General features: G+C 41.2%; 1 protein-coding gene and 1 long non-coding RNA gene across 4 annotated transcripts; both read left to right on the top strand.

Moving 5' to 3' along the window:
• The first annotated feature begins 247 nt into the window (after window positions 1-247).
• On the top strand, window positions 248-11,283 carry LY96 (lymphocyte antigen 96). Its single transcript, XM_044424061.1, has 5 exons — window positions 248-2,477; window positions 6,160-6,249; window positions 7,911-8,039; window positions 9,678-9,730; window positions 11,048-11,283. Exons 1-5 carry the CDS (start codon window positions 2,357-2,359, stop codon window positions 11,147-11,149), a joined length of 495 nt encoding a protein of 164 aa, XP_044279996.1. The 5' UTR covers window positions 248-2,356; the 3' UTR covers window positions 11,150-11,283.
• A 3,601-nt stretch (window positions 11,284-14,884) lies between these two features.
• Window positions 14,885-20,828, top strand: LOC123020575. 3 transcript variants are annotated; one of them, XR_006414137.1, is made up of 4 exons: window positions 14,885-15,201; window positions 19,279-19,355; window positions 19,659-19,742; window positions 19,836-20,828. It is a non-coding gene; the product is annotated as an uncharacterized LOC123020575 (long non-coding RNA). The 3 variants fall into 3 exon arrangements; XR_006414138.1 differs by lacking the exon at window positions 19,279-19,355 and having other exon boundaries at window positions 14,885-15,165; XR_006414136.1 differs by lacking the exon at window positions 19,279-19,355.
• Window positions 20,829-21,528: the final 700 nt, after the last annotated feature.

Genomic DNA, 21,528 nt, shown 5'->3' with positions numbered 1-21,528 from the left:
ACAATATCGGGGCACCAATTTTCATTATAAGAACTCTTGGGTTCTCAGCTGTACTCAACACAGCCCAGCTTTCCGCTCAGACTTATTTTTTGTATTTTTGTATTTAATGGTAATTATGTTCTATTGTATTTCAATGTATTTTATTATGTTGTAAGCCGCCCCGAGGCTTCGGCAAGGGGCGGCATAGAAATGTTATAATAATGTTATAATAATAATAATAATAATAATAATAATAATAATAATAATATTCTATTTCAACAGAGGGAGTAGCTATGTACAGTTGCACTTCAAGTTTTCAGGGCCAAAATAATACCCCAAGTATTATATGGTGTCCCTGGAGAATATCCAGTTAAGCACTTAGTGCAAATTAAAGCCAAGTATACCAAGTCTACCATTTCAGGTGTCTAGAATCAAAATGCATCTCTCCTGAGAAAAATATCAAAAAGGAATAAGTATTTGCAAAAGTGTCCTTGCCTTTATAAACCACTAGAGAGACTCATTACCTGACCCAAAGGAAGCCACAGCCTTGAATTTACAAGAGCTGAGCAGTGCTTTTGGAAAGCTTTCATTCATAGAATGGCCACACGTCCAAAACAGACTGACCTCATGTAACAGCAGCAGTCAGCCCAATTGTTACGATATGACAGAAACCATTCAAAAGAGGTGGATAAGTTATAGTCAGAAATTGTCATAATTGTTTAAGTAGTAACTAAAGTTTAACGTGTTTGGAGGTTAGGAAGACAAAAGCATGTTTTTCCTTTTTAACTGCCTTCAAGCCAAGGGTTCCCACACCTGCTTTGGTTTTGGATGGATGTTGCAATCTAGTGTTACTGATACTTTTCAAGTCTGCTTCCATGACAAAGCATGGCAAGGAGCTGTGGTGCTAACTACAGCATTGTGTGGGTCTTACATGGCAGAAGTGACAAGTGAATAGTAATGTAACCCAAGCATTACCACCAAACTGATTCCAACCCTAATCAAATCTCTTAAGATGCACCCTAGATTCACTAATTATTACAATGCAGCAGAATATGTATGGTCACACGTTTTTCTTGAAAAGGGAGAATAATATAATCACTGCTTACCACTGATACGTAAATGCCTGTTGAAGACGGTAGTAATGTTACTTTTCACTTTTATTTGGCTGCTGGCTTTCAAGTTACAGACAACCCAGGTTAAGAAGTTTGCAGTTGAACTTTAGATACAATTGTGAGTTGGTTGAAGATTAAGCATCTTTTCAAGTTGTAGGCCCCCTCAGCAAAAGGGATGTGAGATTAGCATCTGTTGCTTGTTACATCCATGTCTTTTGGAATCCAATATGCTTCACATGTATATTTGTAACTGAAGCAATTAGCCAGTACAAATCTCCAGTTCAGTCCTATTAGAAGAAAAGATAACCTCAGGTATTGTAGTTGGAAGTTCTGGCTTTTGTAGAAGTGAGCCACTAACAATAGAGTATAGATCTTAGGTTTGTTGCAGCTTTCCATAAAAAGTTTTGCCAAAATATATATGGAAGTAGGCCATACTTTGTATGTACAAGGGGCATGTATCCTTGCTTGTTTCTGAGGTTGGATTTTACAAATCCGCTTAAACAGATTCATGCACATGCTGGCTGCTTCATTTACCATTGTGTGTGCGAAGAGGGCAGCTGCGTGTCTGCTTCTTTACCACACTAACAGGATTCCTGTCCAGTGAGTTCTGCCCAGCTTTAAGAGGGAAGCATCAGAATAAGTCATATAACACTTGTTAAAGAAAGAAAATAACAAGACCATCCTTTTTGTGATTATATGCACCTCTCTAGCACGGGGGTCATAATACTAGTTCTGATAAGGTCAAACTAATAAACAGAAAATCAAAGACTGAGGAAACAGGCATTTGCTAAATAAGGAGAGGATGCTGCTGCTATGAAAATGGTGGGACAGGGAACTGGAATGCTAACAGGTTTGTTCTGAGGATAAAGTAGGAGGAGGAGGAGGTCTCTAAGATGTCTTAGGGTTCTCAGAAGAAAGAAAGTAAATGTAACAATAATAGTAATAATACATAACCTAGGTGTTGCAGGTGCTGGTGACAACCATGGGAGAAGAAATTGTTTAGCAATATGATGTAAATATGATGCTTCAATAGATTTCCATTTTGTAATTCATTTGGAAAAAAAACAATGTAGTTTTCCTGTTAGGTGCAACTACTGTGACACAATTCTGAAGCAACTGACAAGGTACAGGAAGAGACTTAAGAAGAAATGTACTAAAAAAGCCCCTGAAATCACGTGTCTGAGGGTGACTAACCATATCTCAGTTCCTCTTAACTGAAAGAGAAGCAATGTAGTTCTGCATCTTACTATTTGATTGCTGTGAAAATGGTTTCAAGGCACTTAAACATGTTCCTGCTTGTTATGCTTTTTTCTGTTTCTGGATTTACTGAAGAAAAATCTCTGCTTTGCAGATCAGATGACCTGGATATTTTCTATTCCTTCTGTGGTATGTAAAAAGCATGTGACATTGTTCTCAAACAAATTAGAATTGTGTCCCCCACTCTGATTGAAGCTCCTAATTTCTTAATGGGAATTATACAGCTTGATTTCTCAAGCCAGGAAAAGCGTGTTCTGAATAGCCCTAGAAAAAGACAGGAATGATTGCTTTGTTTTCTGTTTTCAGGGTGATAACCTATTGCTTCATGCTCCCAGTATATTGGGTATAATCTGGGATCCTTTGTACCAGGCACTAAGTTACTGCTGCTTCCTCTTCTTATTTAATTGTGCTTACATTCTGCCTTTTCCCTTCTTCAAAGAAACCAAGCTGGCTTACATAGCCTTCCTCCACTCCAGTTTACCCTTACAAGGGTCCCATGAGGTAGGTGAGGCTAAGAGTGAATGACTGGACCAAAGCCACCCAGTGAGCTTCGTGGCTCATTGAAGACCAGAACTTGTATCTCCTGGATCCCCAGTCCAGACTCCTGCATTTTAACAACCACACTTGCTCTCCTAGGGTCTAGTCAAGTTGCATTGATGCATGCCTAGTCTCTTAAGTATTTGCAAATAGTACTTGAGGGGTGGATGATGTAGATTGCAGGTGTGCTGTGCTCATTGTGGAGAACTCTCATCGCACACCATTTTCCAGATAGGGGATTTAGCAGCTGCCGTGTATTGCAGCCCCTGATCCATCTGGCTCATTGTCAGGACAGACCAGCAGTAGCTCTCCAATGTTTTAGGCTGGAGTTTCTCCTGCTGTATGGGAGATACTGGGGATTGAACCAGGGACTTTCTGCATGCAAAGCAGGTTCTCTACCACGGAGATACAGCCCCTCTACCCACCACCACCTCCTCCACCACCCAGTTAAGCTACCATTCACCCTATTAGGGGAGAGAGAGAGAGAGATTAGAATTCTTTTTCGTGTAATGTAGCAGGGTTACACTGGGGATCACATGAGTGAAGTCGGCTGGAGCCAGAGCTCAGATTAGATGGCCCAGGAGGTCCCTTCTGACTCTCTTTCCCCCCTATGTTTCTAATGCCATTTTGGAAAAGGCATTGCCCAATGCTGGGTGTTAGGTTCACCCTCATTTCCCTGTTCTCTTCCTTCACAAGTGCATTAGCACATTTGCAGTAGACAACTTCCTGATCTGAATGTGGCCACATGGTACAAATGGGCCACTGCTATGCTTTTCTCCAGCAAACTCTTTCTTTCATTATCATCTTGCCCAAAGAAGATTCCTGTACTCAGTGTATCTAATTACAATACCATGTAACTGATACTGTTTTGAAAAGTTGTGATGATGTTAATCTAACTGGATTTTTTTAAAAAAGAGTGACTTCTTTCTTTTTGTGTTAGAAAAAAGTGCCTACTAAGGCACTTGAGTGCCTACTGCCTTTCCAACATCATCAAAGGTTAATGGATAAAGTCAGGGCCAGTAACAAGGATAGCCATGGCTGGGCACCTGCTGAAGTATCACATGGCATCGGGGGCCCACTGATACCAGCTCCGTGGAATTCTTCCTCCTCTACATCGTTGCAACTTGCTTCTCAGGACTTTTCTGCATCATGAGTCATATAACCCAGTGAATTACCAAGGATTCTTCTTCCATTTTCTTTGCAGAAGGATTCAAGCATTGTTTGCATGAGTCTGCCCAGTTTCTGGGTTTTTCCTCTCTGCTTTTCTTTATGTTTCTATATATTTCATTACTTAGTGCAAGGTACAGAGTGTGGTACAGAGCAGAACTGCAGAAGTACACTAGTTTTCTGCAGTGAACTATGGTACCATCTAGGACAGTATCAGACTTTCCTTGCTCTAACCAAGCTGTGAAAATGTCTGGCAAACTCAGGAGAGGCCCTGGCTAGAAGATGGATTCTGAAAAGGCCCTGCAAACATCCATGAGTAAGGGAGTGTAAGTGCACATGACTTGTGTGGAGTCAAATAGTCATGAGAAGTTTATGTTGTTGTCTACTTATAAAAGCATACTATAGAAGAGCAAGAAGTGCCCAGTAAGGCCATCTGGTGCAACCCTTTGCTCAATGCAGAACTCCCAAGTTAAAACATCCCTAACAGATAGATGCTTCCAGTGTGGGAGGGACCAACATCGTCCTAGTCAGTTTGCTCCATTCGTGTATTGCTCTAACGGTTAGGAAGTTTTTCCTGCTGTCCAGTCATAATCTGACTTCCTGAAATTTGAGTCTGTTATTCCATGCCTTGCACTCTGGGATAACTGACAAGGAATTCTGGCCCTCCTCTGTGTGACCACCTGTGTAAGTACTTGAAGAATGTGATCATAACTCTCCTGAGTCTTTTTTTCTCAAGGCTAAATATGCCACACACGAACTGGTGTGCTACCTGTCAAAAAGAGGATGCAAACAAGAAGCAGCCATCAGGAGGAGTCGGAGTCATAGCAGATGGTGAAAAGACCCACTGACAGGTCTTGGCCAAGGACCCTCAACAACCTTGAGGCAATTCTGGATAAAGTGGATGCTACCCTGCTTGCTGCTCCGGACTTAGACTTCAAATATTTGATTTGACTTCAAAGTGGTGATGAATTCACACGTGTGTTTACCAGTCAGTCACCGAAGTGATTGATGTTGGCTTGAAGACTTGAAACAGCCATCACAGTTGAAATATCACCAACAGAGCTTTCAGTACATTTTGCTTTGCATCACACAGTGCTTTCCACTTCTCAAGATTAACTGCACATCAATGTGGGAGTGATCTTATGGCCCTTGGGAATCCACACTGATCTCCCCATATCCTACAGCAGGTGTGGAAAGAATTGCCTCTCTCAGCTTGGAAAATGGAAACCTGACCTTGAACAGAGGGTTAAAGAGGCTTCCCAGGGCAGCAGGGAGTGTCTGAGCTATCAGAGGCCAGATATGAGGTTTCCTGTGTCCTTTGTAGCCTCCTCCACCGAAGCACCTCAGCTGGCTGGCAAAAGCACCAATCTAGCTAAAATGCAGGGCAGGAGTGCAGAGGGGCAAAGATTGCCTCCATGGCTTGTCCCTCTCAACACTGGGAGCTTATATACCTTGTTTTAAAGACTTTTGCCTGAGAGTGGAGTGAACCCATCACAGCAAACAATTGCAACTAGTGACAATCCATGGGTTGTGATACTCAAAGCCTACACTTTGAGTTGTTGAAGATTGAGACTTGGAACCTATGGTTTTTTCTTGGGTTCCATAGAACCCAACTCTGGGTTGTTTAATCCTCAGCAGTGCTTGTAAAACAGAAGTGCTGTGCAGGCAGGAGGCAGCACGCTCTCTTACTCCTGTGCACCCCAACCAATTCATAGGTTATTAAATCCATGAACTGGTTTACAAGCCAACCAGTCCACAGAGTGCTTCCAGATGAGGCATTTCTTCTGCAGTCATAACATTTTAGGAAAGGATCGGACAAAGATGTTTTCAACTTATGACTGCTGTGCTTTCCCACTGCTTACTCCATAGTATTTCTTTCCAAGGGCAGGGCAGGGAAGGGCAGGTCAGGGTCTTTTTATTGGTAGTAACAGGAGTCCTCTACCTGGAAATACCAATACTCCAAACTTTGATATTTGCTAACCTAAAAGCTAACATGATTCAGCTATGTATTTCAGCAGTTGGTCAAGTATGGATGGTCAGAGCTTCAAGTTCTTCTTGAAGCTTCTTCTTAAAAGTTTGTGTCATTATAATTTTTTTTTTCATGCAGGTACTGGTAAAAATACATTCTCCTTTAAAGTGGAACCATGTTCATTAAAGAATAATTCAGTATGGAAAGGGTTTATGTTCTGGATTCCAAGTAAGTTATTTTTCTGTTTCAGATAAACCAGTCTCATTCTTGTACATTATTATAATGAGATGTACTTCAATCCTTTCCCCCAACTCTGGATTGTATCCACTGGTGGCTTTGTGCTCGTGCAAAGTGTTCCACTTGTGCAAGGGTGTTCTACATGTCAAACATTTTCAGTGTCTTTCCATCTTCTCATGTAGTCCTTGACATAACACATGTTGTTACAGAGGTTCTTCTTTTGGGGAGCTAAAGTAGGAGCTAGGGATCAGTAAAACTCGAGAGCTCTGCTTTGTACTAGCAGAAATGCTTTTGGTGGTTTGAAGCAGCTAGCGCCAAGTCACCTTTGATGTGACCCACTGGTTCCATTCCATAGATGCCTAGAAAGGTTAGTGTTAAAACTTGGACAAAAAAGTAATTTCATATTAGGCCTTGGACAGGTAGTGTTCAAAATCAGCTCACAAACAAAGGCAGTTTGTTTCTCAGCAGACATTCATGCTTCATGCAGTTTACTCAGTTAAGATTTGAGAATTGGAAGAATGGCCAACATAATCCCGCCCCATTTTCCATGTGTTCTTTATTCAAGCATTCGACATCTGCATAAGGACTTCAGGGTTCGGTGCAATTTCAATACCAATGCACAGCCAGGTTTCCTCCAGATGTTTTGACTCCTGAGTCAAAACATTAGTATGGCTCCTGGGTCAAAATAAAACATTAGTATGCAGTGGCTGCATGCAATTCTATACATCTGCCCCATCTTGCATGGGGAATGGTTAGGAAGGTTAGGACTACAGTCCAGAAGATCTGGGGGGCACCCAGTTGGAGAAGACTGGTTAGGAAGATCCTTGGAATGCCCAGAATGTTAGTGAACAAGTACAACTTTGTGGTTGTTTGTTGAATCTTCCGTATCTGCTAATATTTCAGAAAGCCTGTTGTCCTCATTAAATGAACAATAGTGAAATCCTGTGCATGTCTACTCTACTTCAGTAGGACTTACTGCCATGGCAGCATGTATAGACTTGCATGCAGCCACTGCATACTAATCTTCTTATTACTGAAAAGGCAAATTGGGAACAATTAGCATAGTGCGGAAACTTGAATTTTTATATATTGCAAACTGTTTTCCATGCTCATTCACTCTCGGTTCCCCACGGTATGTGTGTGCTACTAGTAATATTTTTCCAAGTACTGTGGTTGAGATGTGATTATAGTTATCAAATGCACAATCATTTGACTTCTCTGATTTATATGAGGTGACTGACCCATATCCAAATTTCATAGATTATACTCTGTCATAACAAAATGCTTTCTATTCTTTTGTTCTTGCTGCCTCTTTACAAATGACTGTGCAGATATGCTTTTATTTGGTGCTTCCTTCAGTCATACTGTCACATAAAATGCACTGTCAAATTTCCCATGAATTTTGATAGGTTCAGAAACAGTAGGTTGCATCCAATGATGCCCCAGCATTAATGTGAATGATGTTGCAATGGGGTAACCCAACATTTATGCAATGGAACTAGCATAATGGGGAAAAGAGGCAAATTGCCATTAAAATTTGGGATACCACTGGAGCCTACATGTGATATATATCAGCACGAGCAGATATTGTGCTCCTTTCTTGAGAAAATAGCTGAATGTCATTGAAATTGTTATGTTAATTTTTTTTAAAGAAGCTGATTTGTCCGTTTTGACTGGGCGTGTAAGTTTGTGGTTCCAAGGTTCACTATCCTTAAAATGGAATGCTGTTCTTTGCCATGGTGAGGATGATGAATATTCATTTTGTGGCACTCTGAAGGGAGGTAAGTGTGGATTATGGTGTGCTGACCTACAGGATATACATTCACTTTTAGTCATTAATGTGCCAAAAATTGCTGTTATATTTTCAGCCCTTATTTTGAACTGGAATGGTTCATTCATTTATGGCATACGTAATAAAATGAATAAAAATATAATAGAAATAAGAATACAATTGAAATAATATAAATGTTCAGAGACAACAGAAGGATTTCCTCTTGGGATCCTCTTGGGATCAGCAAACTTGGGTTATTGACAGACAAGTGGGGAGGTTCATGTGAGTAGTAAGACTGGAAGCTACATGACAACAGGAGTGTGTCATGTTCACTTTGCATATCTGACACAAAAACCAAGCCTCCCAACCTGATTTTGCACATGGAGGGCTTGGGGAGGTTTGCAGACCAGTGCCACTCAAGCATGGCACACTGCTTATTCATTGTACAGCATTTTCTTAGCCGGAGTCACTTTTAAGGCTTTGGATCATGCTCAAACAAGTGACCTAGTCAGTATGTGAAAGTGAGATTGGGATGGGAAAACTGTCCTTCTTCAAACTGCTGATGACTTTCAACTAGCCCATATCCTTGATTTTCTTTTCTGTTATTAATTTCCATATTCCATTGGACCAAATCAGCAGGGTTATGGTGCTGGCAGTGGCGGACAGAGAGGGCTAGGCAAGGATATCCCCATGTTAAGAAAATATCCACCCCACTCTGCTGTGTGGTAGATCTCTTTCATGCCCTTCTTATTCCAGTAACGCCAGAAGCAATGCTTGGATTTCATGTTTCTGGCTATGGGTTGCCTCCCTTAGGCTGTGGCCACAGGCCTCTGCCACAAAGCAAGCTGAACTGCTGAACTCTCAGTTTTCCCAGGTGTATAAACAGTGGCTGTTTCTTATGGAAAGCCAATTATGTGCAACCAGCAGTGACAGAGCAGCTATGATGGAATTTAAATGGCAGTCACAGTGCAACCCAGCCATGCATCCGAGAGTCTTTGGCTAATGCTGCCCAGCACACAGCAATTGTACACCATGAAATTCAGTTGTATTCTAACAACCCAATTGTATTGTCAAATTGCTGCACAGTGATAAATTAGCTTTCACTATGCGATGGCTGCCCCTTATAGAGTGTTTCTCATCTAGCTGCATATTAGCTAGGTTACTCCTCATTCACCTGGAAACACTTAAAAGGATGTGGTGGCATGGCATGGTGAAAATCAGAAGTTCAGTACAGGTGGCAGTAGCTTCACATGATCAGCTTCTATTTTAAAGAATAGCTGGTAGAGGTGGCAGGGCAGGGAAAGAAGGTCAAGGGATGGATAGAGAATCCCCATGGAGCAGATTTTGCCCACTGGCTAGATTTGCCCCATGGGCTGGAGATTCCATACTGCTGTCCTGGGGGAAGGTATGGTGAAATACAGGATAGCATGCTCCCTGTTAGAAAACTTGGGTGTACTTACATTTCTGGTGGTAAGCATTGTTTCCTTTACTTTCCTGCCTTAGTCCTTCATCTTGCCCTATTGCTTTTCCTTAGAATTTATTCTTGAACTCCCCTCTGACAAGCAAACTTATGTTTAAAACTGTAGAAGACTAATAGGATGACTTAATTTTGTTATGTCAAATACTGATCATTTTTCTTCTGTGACAGAGACAATCAACACAACTGTACGAATCAGTGGTGCACAACCCAGATATAAAATGGTACTCTTCAGATTTCAATTTTTGTAATGAAAATTGCCAGGTGTTGTAAAAGTTAGCCAAATAATGAGTTCAAACTAGTTTTTGTTTCCTTTTCTACTCACTCCCTCCATGTTTTGTCCTCTTTTAGAATGTCCTTGATTACAGAAGAGAGAACAACTCTGTGTGTAGCCCCTGAATCTACCTGTGCAATGCTTAATGTTGTTAGGGCAACAAGTAGATAGTGTCCTATCTTGAAATGTGTACAAGTAGCACATTGTTCTCCAATGTGTCCAGCAAAACGTTAGCTTTTATCCCTGCTTTCCCTAAAATCCACCTTGCTAGCCAGTCAATGTAAACTTTGATGAATGCATTTTGTCCTGCAAAAAATGGGGGGGGGGGGTAAAGACCCTAATGTTGGCTGCAAAAGGGGGTCATTTTTCATCCCAGACAAAAGTGTCTCAGGCAAGGCAAATATGACAGATGAAACATCCTTGTTTGGCAAAATGTTTAACCTAGGAGGTTGCATCAGTATAAGAAAGATTCCAGATTTCAGCTAGTACAGGTAATTTAATACATAGTCTTCCTGAGGCTATGCATAACAATGATATCTCCATAACAGTACTTAGTCTATTGACCCTATATCTTGTCTGGTGTCCTTTTGGGTGGCCTCACAGAATTAGTCTGATGCAAATTTTAGGTCATTTTACTATCCCAAGCATGTTTGGGTTTATAGAAAAAAAGGCATGAGACTGAAATGTAGGGGCATTTTTTACTGCCCAGATTTTGACACTGTCTTAGTAGACTAGAATGTAAGTCTGCTTATATGCAAATTACACAACTGAAGGTGAGCCTGGAGGATGCCAGTTACACCGATATGTGGAGTGCAGGCTAGAGATATCTGGCTTTCCCATTCCATTCAGCTAGTCCCTGAGAAGCTATTCCCTTCACTATAATGCATACTCTGGGGTCCCATGTGTGCATTACACAGGACTCTCTGACAGGATGGCCAAACTCCATAGGGGCTGGATTGGGTAGAATCACTTTTGAGAATATTCTGTCAAGTGTCCATGGTATGAAGCTCAATATTTTTGAAAGACATAAAAGCATGAATCCATGTGTAATGATACAGATACTTGTTGAGGCATGTATCAGACTGATTCAATGTTCTGGATGCCCTTGGAAAAATCTCCTTGAGGAGAATTTAATATGTCACACTAAACCAGTCAGTTTGGGTGAAACAGATAATTGGGTCTTGTTTGTTACACAGCAGTTGCTTAGGAATACACAGCAGAAATACATTCCACAGTTAGGAACTGACTTCGCTTTTCTTTATTACAGGGAAAATACATCGTTATTTTTGAAGGCTTCGCTGGTCATTTCAATAACTTGATAATATGTATGAATTATACATTTGTCATTAAGCAGAATCTTATGGAATGAGGAAGTTCCTCCAAGACCACCGCATAGTATAAGAACTGCTTTTGAGGAAGCAGCAGAATTCAGTCTGATCAAGAAATAACCAGCTCCCAGATTTTGCTTATATCAGCAAAATAATAAAATGACTATTTTAAATAGTGCTGTTGTGAAAGCATTACATTTCTGTAATATTATGTGAATTGGGTTCAGGTAAGCACCAAAGAACACAAAATGGAGTTTGATGCAGAGTCGTTTTAAGGAGTGATTTTCAGTGCTGTATGAAGAAGAACAAACTGCCCTCTTCTTGAAATATTTGACTTTTTCTTCTAGCCAATGTATCTTTTCTCTCCTTGCCATGCCACCATTAGCTCTCTTTTGCCCTCCTTTCCCTCCCTCTTTTTTTCCTGTTTCTGGACTGATTCACAAACAGTTCAGGTGTGCATGAAGAGAACAAATTCAGCTTCAGGGATGCTTCTGGGGTTTGCATTCAGGTGAGGAGGGCAGGTGAAGAGGGCAAGATAAAAAACATCAGCACATTTAAGTTCTTACTGCCAGTAACTAAAGCCTTCAGAGAACCTTCTGAGCTTGAGAATTGGAAAACTGAGAAATCAGCAAAGAGTTGGTGGTGAAGGAAAGGGAGAGGGTTCAAGGGAAAGCAGTATGGCCATCTGGACATCCCCAGATGGCTACACTAGACCCCAGAGGACCAGATTTGAATCCTCAGTTGTAAATCCTGTACCCCTAATACAGAGACATCACCAGATCACTCATATTTTTGTGGGTTGCAAAAACTAGTAGTTGACATTCTGTCATTCTGTACTGTGATAGAGTTCATTCTTTATTTAATTAGAGTAGTTTTGTCCAATTCTTTAACCAAAAATGGCTCCTGGAACAGCCTACAAATAAGCAATAAGAGAAGGCCATTCCTTCCCCCACAGGCTAACAGACCAAAATATGTTTGTTTGTTTGGTGCACTCTATACTGCCCAGTAGTTGAAACTGTCTGGGTGGTTTGCAACAATTAAAACACAACACACAAGGTAAAAGGACCAGGGCAGGAAAGGAGGGAAATTGTGTCATGGTTGGTGGTTTGGCCCTGCTTCCCCTTTTTGTGGTAAAGCAACAACTTGAGCCACAGATGGTATTGGCTTGGATTTGTGACTTGCACACAATTCACGGGTGAAATGCTTATACAGTCACGGTTTTTATTTACTTAAAATAAATGTTCGCCTATCTTTAATGGCAGAACTCTCTCCATCTACTGTACAGGATAGAAATAATACAGAATTATGCAACATAAATACAATAGAGAAGCAATAAATATTCCATAGATTACTCTAAAAAGAGATTCCATCAATCAAATCTGCATTCTACAGATTATAGGATGACAGCTTCCTGATTTAAGCCTTTTCCCACAGTGTGGGACCACCAGTGCCAAGTCATAGACAACTGAATGCACGGGAGTAGAGGAAGTCTTAACCAGGCACCTTAACTATTCTACATGGGAGCACTACTGGCAAGATCTTGTCCCTGTTGCCATCCACCAAACTACACTTGCGGGGGGTGGGGCTCTGATGTTGATCAGAGTGTACAACTGGGAGAGGTTCTGCACTGAGATCTTGTGGTCCAGAGCTTATCATTGCTTGAGCATTGTGAACTTCTGTTGACGCTTGACTGACTTCTCTGGGAAGCACTGTTAAAATATATGTGACTTTGGGCTGATCTAGCAATATAATTCTAATAAGAATCTAGTATGGGTTCTCTGTTGCTTAGATTAGGCTTCCCCACTCTGGTGCCCTGGTATTGGACTACAATGTCCATGCCATGCTGGCTGGAGATGATGGGAGTTGCAGTCCAATACATCTGGAGGTCGCTAGGTTGGGAAAGGCTGACATAGACTATGTAGTTGTTCAGAATCAGGATTTTCTGTGCACAAATAGGTGGTCAAGGCACATTGTAACGAGTGCCATGTGGTTCTCTAGTCTTTGACACACGAGATAACATGGTCCTTATAGGGGAAATATTTATTTATTTATTTATTTAAGATATTTGTATGCTGTCCTTTGAGAGAGCCTCAGGACGGCTTACACAAATAAAATTCCAAAATACTTAACAAAATAATATAAATAAATTGACGACCCACTCTGGCTGCAATTAAAATATGGTAATAACATTCGATATTAAAACTTACTAAAATATTGATTAAATAAAAAGGTCTTAACCTGGTGCCGAAAAACATATAATGACAGCCCCAGGTGGACCTCTCTGGGGAGCACATTCCATAGATGGGGCGCCACCGCAGAGAAGGCCCTCCTCCGGGTACTCTGTCTCCTAATATCTTTCACGGAGGGTTCCCAGAAGAGGGCCTCTGCTGCTGATCTCAGGGGGTGGGAGGGCAAATAGGGAAAAAGGAGTTCCATTAGGTATCCTGGTCCCAAGGCGTTTAGGGCTTTATAGTTAATAACCAGCACCTTGAATTGAGCCCGGACTTCAATGGGAAGCCAATGGAGCTGATAGAGGACTGGGGTTATATAAGAATAATGCCCAGTCCCTGACAGCATCCTGGCAGCTAAGTTTTGAACCATCTGAAGTATCCGGACTGTCTTCAAGGGCAGCCCCACGTAAAGCGCGTTACAGAAATCCAACCGGGAAGTAACCAAAGCGTGTGTCACTGTTGCTAGGCAATCTTCCTTGCTAGGCAAATATCACATGCTCCCATACCTCCAACCATATCTCCCACATATCCCAGCTTGCTCAAATTGTCAATTGCCTAATTGCAGGTGCTGGTCATCTGTAGCCATTCAGATTGTGTGCCAAAAGCTGTCTGAAAAATTGTAAGCCAAGGACCTGTGGCTGAGAACAACACATTTGTTTGATTAAAGGCTGCACCATAGCATGTTGCTGTCCATTTGCATGTGGAAAATGGTGACATCACATTGCCATTCCACAAGAATGAAAAGGCAAAAGCTGGGGCTTAATTGCACTTTTCAAGGCTTCATTTGTCATACTTCAGAAGAGGCAGACAAAAGGGCATTGTCTCAAAGTACAAGAAATGATTGATATTCTCTATGCATCACCCAACATCACAGTGTTCTGTGCAGCTCTGGTTGTTCCTCTTTGAACAGCATTATGTCACGGCCAGGTGGTTTCTAGTGGTAAGAGAACACTTCAGGAATGTTGCAACTCTTTCGATGGAACGAGACAGAGTCTTGTGATACCTACAAGATTTATTGACACATCAGCTTTTAGGACTAGCACCCAGTCGATCACAGAAGAGTTATTCTCAGATGAGAGATATATACATAAACACAGAGAAGCATCAAGAGAGAAAAGGAGGAACAGTGGGCTAAAAGGCACGAAACACCAGAAGTACCTCCTGGCACATTTCAATGGAAAGCTCAAATTTATGCAAGCTAAGCATAACTGCAGGAATTGGTGGCAGGCCTAGTCCTCCCACTGTTTTTCAAAAGCAATGAAACCAGTTGGCAAATTCTGCTTCATCAATTTCAGATGGGAGCATGTATTCCGTTGGAGGTCCATTTGCTCAGTAATGGTGACTATCAGACTAGCAGGAGAGTGTCTCCTGCTCCTTCTTTCTAAATGTTGGATTTGCATTTATTTATTATTTTGCATGTGGGTTGACTTGTGTGCCCTATGCATACACAGGTGATGGAAAATTATTTGTCTATTCCATACTTTTTAAATACTGTCCTTCAACAAAACTTCTCAGGGTGTTTTACTGAGCCACAGTAACGTGTAACACCCAAAAGATGGCACACAGACATGAAACAGCAATTAGAAGCAGTGTGCAAAGCAGATAAAACTGCCTTAAAAGCTGGAGAGATTTTTTAAAAAGTATTTCTTGGTGCTGAAAAGATAACAGTGCAGAGACTGGTGTGCCTCCTGGAGAGAAAATCTAATGATCAGACTGCCTTGACTGAAAATTGCCCAAACCCTGGCTGCCACAGGCCCCTTAAAATGTTGTGAGACACTTGGAAGGGAGCTTTGACCAGTGGCTTTGGCACACATGCTGACTGACAGGTGCAAGCATAAGATGTCACATTAGAGTACAAGCAGGTGAATGAGCCTCTGATGTTTTGTTGCCTTTGATGTTTTCGGCAATGGAGTTGCCAAAGTGATTCGTTCTGGGTTTGTTGCAGAATCTTATTTCTGAGTTTTGGTGTCTGTTGGGTGGCCTATTGCTGCTGCTGGTGATTTGTGCAGACCTGGGAACTGTGAGCAGACAGTATTCCTGGTATGAAAGCTGCACTTTGCTCTGTAGCCACAAGGCTGCAATATGCTTCACTGACTAAGGAAAGCTATTCTGTCTCCGCTTTTTACAAACTTTGACGTATGCATAGCCAGCTTTAGCAAATTGAAACTGAAAATGGCAACATGATATAACTACGAAACATAATGAAAGAATGTGGGAACCATGGGAGAATACTATGTCAATGCCAAAATGTTTGTTCAAGGTGGATGGTTCTGTTTGTCTTTCTCTCAAAATGAAGCAAGGAAAAAGTAGGTATTCCTTACATGGTCAGTAAACAAGGGATGCATAGTGTGGCAGTGACCAGTCCAAATTAATAAACTACTTCTGTGGGTTATGGCCATGGTAGTGCTCTCTAAAAATTAATTTTATTTAAGAATTCACACTTCAAATATATAAGGAGCCTTATGGCTGATGGGGCAGGATAAAAATGTAATCTCTCTCTCTCTCTCTCTCTCTCTCTCTCTCTCTCATTCTCCCTCCCTCCCTCTCTAGGACACTCATCTTCAATGTCATCATACACATGTGACCAGAACATGAATAATTTCAAAACATGAAACAAGTTCTGTACATGCACATTTTATACATACTTATAACCTATACTGTTCTTAAGAAGACTATGTAAGAAATACTGCTTTCATAATTGAAGCATCAGCTGGTTTTCTGCACTGGAATGAATTCTGTCAAGAACAAGAACAAAGGAAATCAGCAATCGCAGATTTCATCATACACAAGCTGTTCCTGACAGCCTCATGTCACTCCAGTGTTCTCAATAATGTGACAGCTGGCTATACACACGGTGCCTTTCACTACTGAATAAAAATACTCCACACAAAATTTTGGGCTGCACAGGATGAATGGTGCTGAACATTTCTCTGTGCAAGGGGCAAGAGCAGGGGTGGGGTAGGGAGCTTTCTTTCAAACTTGTATAAATGAATCAGAATACTTCTGTATTGTGTTTGGACAAGAGACGCCTGCAGATATATGTGGAAACTTAGATATATGCTTGGCAGAGACAGGTTGACCACCTACAAAAGAGGACAAGGCCTATAGTTATGTAGTCCAGCAGATGCTATTCTCTCTTTTGTACAGTTATTTAAAGTGGAAAAAAGTGCAGGCTTGCAAGACTGCTCTTTTTTGCAATTTGCTGCTCTAGGCAGGCCATATGCCTTTTGGAATTGGACAAACACTTAGGTGCCTGATAGCTACAATCATGAATGCGGAAAACAACAGAACCAACTGCAAAGTTACCAAATGCTGTACAGAGGAAGTTGTAGACCACCTAAGCTGCTCCCTGCCTCACATGCACAACAGGAAAAGCATGCAAAATAATATGCACAAGAAATGTGCATCCTGTCCTTTTAGATAAGCATAAAAATGTCAAATGTTTTGCTGATAAACTGCTGGGCAGATGACTCAGTACAAACCTGGCCGAGGAGGAGAGGCAAAGCTAACTTTTGCAGAGGAGTTTAGACAAAGATGAAGTACACATCATATGCACTGGTTCCAGTGGATGGGTTGGATTAAGGGTAGTTAGTAGGGACAGAACAATTGCAGATGCCCCTTGCTTTTCAGTGGCAAAGTTTCCAGACACATTTCTGTTGGGGAAATTACAAGTAATTGCAGGTAAGTGCCCCAAGAAGTCTAGGCGTTTGGAGAGATGATCTATTGATATTTCATCTTGGCAGAGGGAAGGGGACAAGCAAGGTGTTGGCTCTTTGTGAACTGAAGGTCTTTGTTGGAATGAGAATTACTGTGCTGCCTGTCTGAAACCAACTGTGCTAAAAGTCATGGGTGTTAGCCATGAACAACCCGGGAAGAAAATACCTTGCTTTGTTATTAGGTTGTGAACAATGGGTTATTCACCATGCTTTGTTATCTTGATATTTATCTACATTTCTATCCTATCCTCCTTTCAAGAAGCCCAGGCTGACATGCATACTTCTCTCACCCAACTTTATCTACCTGTGAGGGAGGCCAGAATGAGAGAGATTTACTGGTTCAAGATCAACTAAAGGACTTCATGGCTGTGCAGTAATTTGAAGCTATGCACCACTTGACCTTATCTTCGTGCACCACTTAGCCCATCACACAATGCTGGTTACATAAAGCACCACAAATTCAAAAGTCAGGGAGACGGAAACACTGGTGACCACAGAAAGAACCAAGCATACATGAGCACAATTTGTGGTACTCAAGGATTCAGTGCTGTAGCAGAGCCAGGATGTGCAGGGATGCCGTGCATGCAGTTTTTGATTGGCAGGGTGCTGATGTCATCTCTCAGCCCACTCAGCATTCCCTGCAATTCCCTTTGCAATCCTCAGAGAAGCTGGAATTTTCGGGGGAACAATATATAGTTGTGAGCAATTCCTGTTGTAATGCAATGTATTTTGAGGTGGCTTAGTTTTGAACAGGTAATTTAAATCCACATGCTTTACAAATGTTCTGCTCCTGGTGGAAATCAAAACTGGTGGAAACCATTTGCTGAGATGGATCAACAACTCTCTGCATTTTTGGACTTTGCTGGCAGTGTAGCCATGGGCCTGTCACAATGAGCTCTTGTACTTCAAATTGTATTATTATACCATTTCAGAGACACTGGAAATTCAGAAGGATACCCCATTAAGCAAGGCATTCTTTATTTAGCTTTTAATTTTATTTCATCGCATTTTGAAGGAGTGTAGCTTTACTTGCCACTTGTTTCTCTGTATGCTGGATTCTGTGTTGCCAACTGTGCTATTACTCTAGAGATAGACTTGTGGAAATTGTGACCTCCCTTGCCGTTCTCAGCCATCTAGCAACATACTTTTGGCCTTTGAGATCCCTGCTTACCATTTTTGCATTCCCAGCAGGCAGCAAAAGCAGGAGGTTTATTAAGCCCAAGAAGCCACAAATTTGGTTGCCATGGTGACCACGCCTGCCTCCCTTTTGTCCCTTCTCCTGTTTCCAACTTCACACAGCTTTCAGTTCAGCATAGAAATCAGAGATAAGGTCCTGCAACCATATTCTGAGGTTGAAGCTTTGTGCTGTGATTGGGAGACACCCAGAACTTGCTTGAAACACAGTTCAAAGTTAGAGATAAGACCTCTGACCCTCTTGCTCACGTCCTCAGTTCAGGTCATAGGACATGGAAGGGGAGGAGGGGTGGCCAGTGCCCCATTATTAAGCTGGGTGGCCACTTCATCATCACCAAAAAAGGTAAACTCCACCACTAAAAAAAGAGAACAAAAGAGGGAACACATCTGCATCCACATTTGACATATACTAATATAGATGCATTTTAAATATATGTGTTTGAATACAAGTATGATACTTCTAGCCACAGTGGTGAAGAGTGTGACCAAATAGCTTGTGCATCAGTTCAGTTTGCCCAGGTCTAATTGTTGATGGGCAACTTCAAGGTCTCTGCTCTGCTTTGCTCTGCTCTCCGTTCTTGTAATTCTTTACTTTTAAACCAGATGTGAACTAGTCAGCTTTTCAAATAGAGGAGGTCTTCAAACAAAGGACTATCTTCTGGTAACTTTCACAAATGCCCATGTCAGAATTTCAGACCTGCTTGGAATGAATACCCAAATTTACTGGAAGCATACAATCAAGCACTCAACAGTTTATTTACAGCATCAGAAATCCCCAAATTAAAACAGTGCTGAGAGGTAGCAATCTAAGACTGGCTACATGGAACAGAGTGTTTCATGGGGTTGCAGTCACATACACACAGCAGGGAGAAGAATGAATGGGTGATTGTGCAAGAACGTAGATGCATTGAAAAATAATTAGGGTAATAATGGAAAAACATCACACATCAAGATCTTGAGTGACAGATAAAGAGATAAAACAATAATAAGTTAACGAATTTAACAGGCTTCAATGTTTGTTTTTTACAGTCTGAGGCAGGAAATTTCAGAAAGACAATGGGGCTGCTGGCAGAAGGATGGCTGGAGTCTCCAGCATGATTACATATGTATGTCCTGGAGCTTGACTCCTTTTCCCATAGAAAGAATATAAATGGAAAAATTCTGCAGATGGAAGTGGTGGTGGTGGGGAACAGGCAAAGGTTTCTATATTCTAAAATATAACACTTATATTAGGGCAACTCTAATACCTGCTACAAAGTAAAATATATGCCCATCCTACTACTGTTCCTTAGAGGGGCACAAAACTTGTTTTGGTGAGTTGTATATTGAACAGACTTGGTTGTCCGAAATCCAATTTTGTTTTGATTACAAACATTTAACATTAATGATATGATTCTATGCATGCTTAGACAGAAAAAAGGCCTACAACTCCCATCTTTCATCACCCAGACATTGCATCCTAAGCCTGTAATCCAATGTGCACTTAATTGGAGGTAAGAACAAGTGAATGTACTTGTATCTATTTTTGAGCAGACGTGTGAAATTGTGCTGCATTAAATTGTGCTGCATATTTCCATCCATTCTAGAAACATGCTTATGGATGTGGGCAAATGCCAGAATGAGAGTGGGTAGAGTGGTCCTCTGCCATCCTTTACAGAGGACCCTCTCTTTGCAGACTGCCAGAAGACTGTCTGCAGTCTGAAGGCATCCTGTTCTTTGAAAGCTTGCCCTGGCCAATTCCAGGTTCAAGATAAAGAATATTAAGAACTGTCACCCATTAGCCGTGAGCACCTGGAGAGCAGAATGACAGGCAGACACACAGTTTAACTTGTCACAGTGTGCTACATTGAGATTAGTTTTTATGATATCTCTATTTAAATAATGCTAATCATTTCTAAATGTGTATTGTTGCAGATAATTAGCATGTGCAAGTTTTATGCAGACCACAACCCAATTTTGTCCTTTTCTTTGGTCAATTCATAAGCAGCTATTCTTGGTTTGGGGATATACATAAACAGGATTGCTTTGTTTTATCAGCACCCATTTAGACTGTAGACTAAAATAAAGTGTACAGACTTCAGTGATGGAAGTGCCAAATACTACTTTTTTCTGTGTGTTGATCAAACACTCCCTGGACTTTGCATCAGCTACCAAGAGGAAGAATGAATGATTAATTTCCTGTTTTACCAAAGCCAGGCTTTCCCAAGGAAGTTCTTAACCTTTATTTTCTCATATAATTTCTTCCCGTACCCCTTTTCTTTCTATTGTTTTGAAAAAAATAAGTTTTTGTAGCCAGTTACAACAGAATTTCAGAAATAACTCATTGCAAAAAAACTTAGTTTTCAAGTAGGATATCAGAATTTCTTTGAGTTAAATGGAAAGTTCCTGTTGTATGGAACCTTTGCACATTATTGAAGAAATTGTGAACTACTTTCTGCAGGAGTAACTGGAAAACATTTGTCCTCAGTAGCTCAGGCAGATGCTTGCTTACCAGCAAGAGTAAAGTGCATGGTGAAAAAGTGCACAGAAATATAGTTCAACTCTTCTGAAGAAAACACTTCAACAACAAATGGATGGGCCAAATACTTACGGTATAATTGGGCCTAACCAAAATTTATATATATCACATATATATTTCACATATATATTAATCTAAGCATCAACTTTTATAACATGCAGCATTTTTGATTAAACGTTCTCCAGCATTTGAATCACATGGGAACCAGAGGAGGGTCAGTCTCCCTCAGGAATCATTTTTAGGAAGCAAGAGGTGCCAGAAGGACACATTCCAGCACAGGCTTTTCCCAACTCTGCTGCTGCTGTCATTAAGCATATGAAGCTATGGGGTTGCTAGACTGCAATATGAAGAGTTACCCTGTGCAGGGCGGGCAACTTGTGACCCTCCAGATGTTTTGGTTTACAACTCCCACCAGCGCTAGTCAGCATAGCTGGTGGTGAAGCAGCACGATAACTGCATGCAAAAATGTCTGAAGTGCCACTAGTGGCTCACCCCTGCTCTCAAATGGCCAAAAGAAGGGAAGATGAAGCTGCTGCAGTCATTCCCTTTTCTTTTATACTTCCTGCTATTTACTATGCAGGACATCTCAATTTCTGCTTTCTTTTATTGATCGTTCACAGGAAGGTAAAGAAGGACAATGAGCAGAAAAGTCAGAAAAAATCATCATCATCATCATGTCATCTTTGCTTCTTTGGCAATCTTAAAAATGTGTACAAAATCTCGGTGTAACCTGCCACTAACCTGCCCTACAAAAGGTGCAA

Source organism: Varanus komodoensis, unplaced genomic scaffold (genome assembly GCF_004798865.1).
Source record: "Varanus komodoensis strain SLA01 unplaced genomic scaffold, ASM479886v1 scaffold14_1, whole genome shotgun sequence".
Lineage (NCBI taxonomy): Eukaryota > Metazoa > Chordata > Lepidosauria > Squamata > Varanidae > Varanus > Varanus komodoensis.
The sequence above is the reverse complement of the archived record's forward strand: the minus strand, read 5'-3'. Positions and strand labels throughout refer to the sequence as shown.

Excerpts from the sequence above, each read along its gene's own strand:
- LY96 (XM_044424061.1), top strand. The coding sequence starts at position 2,357 with ATGGTTTCAAGGCACTTAAACATGTTCCTGCTTGTTATGCTTTTTTCT. Across the intron at positions 2,478-6,159 it reads TATTTTCTATTCCTTCTGTG|GTACTGGTAAAAATACATTC; the intron begins GTATGTAAAAAG and ends TTTTTCATGCAG. Across the intron at positions 9,731-11,047 it reads CACAACCCAGATATAAAATG|GGAAAATACATCGTTATTTT; the intron begins GTACTCTTCAGA and ends TCTTTATTACAG.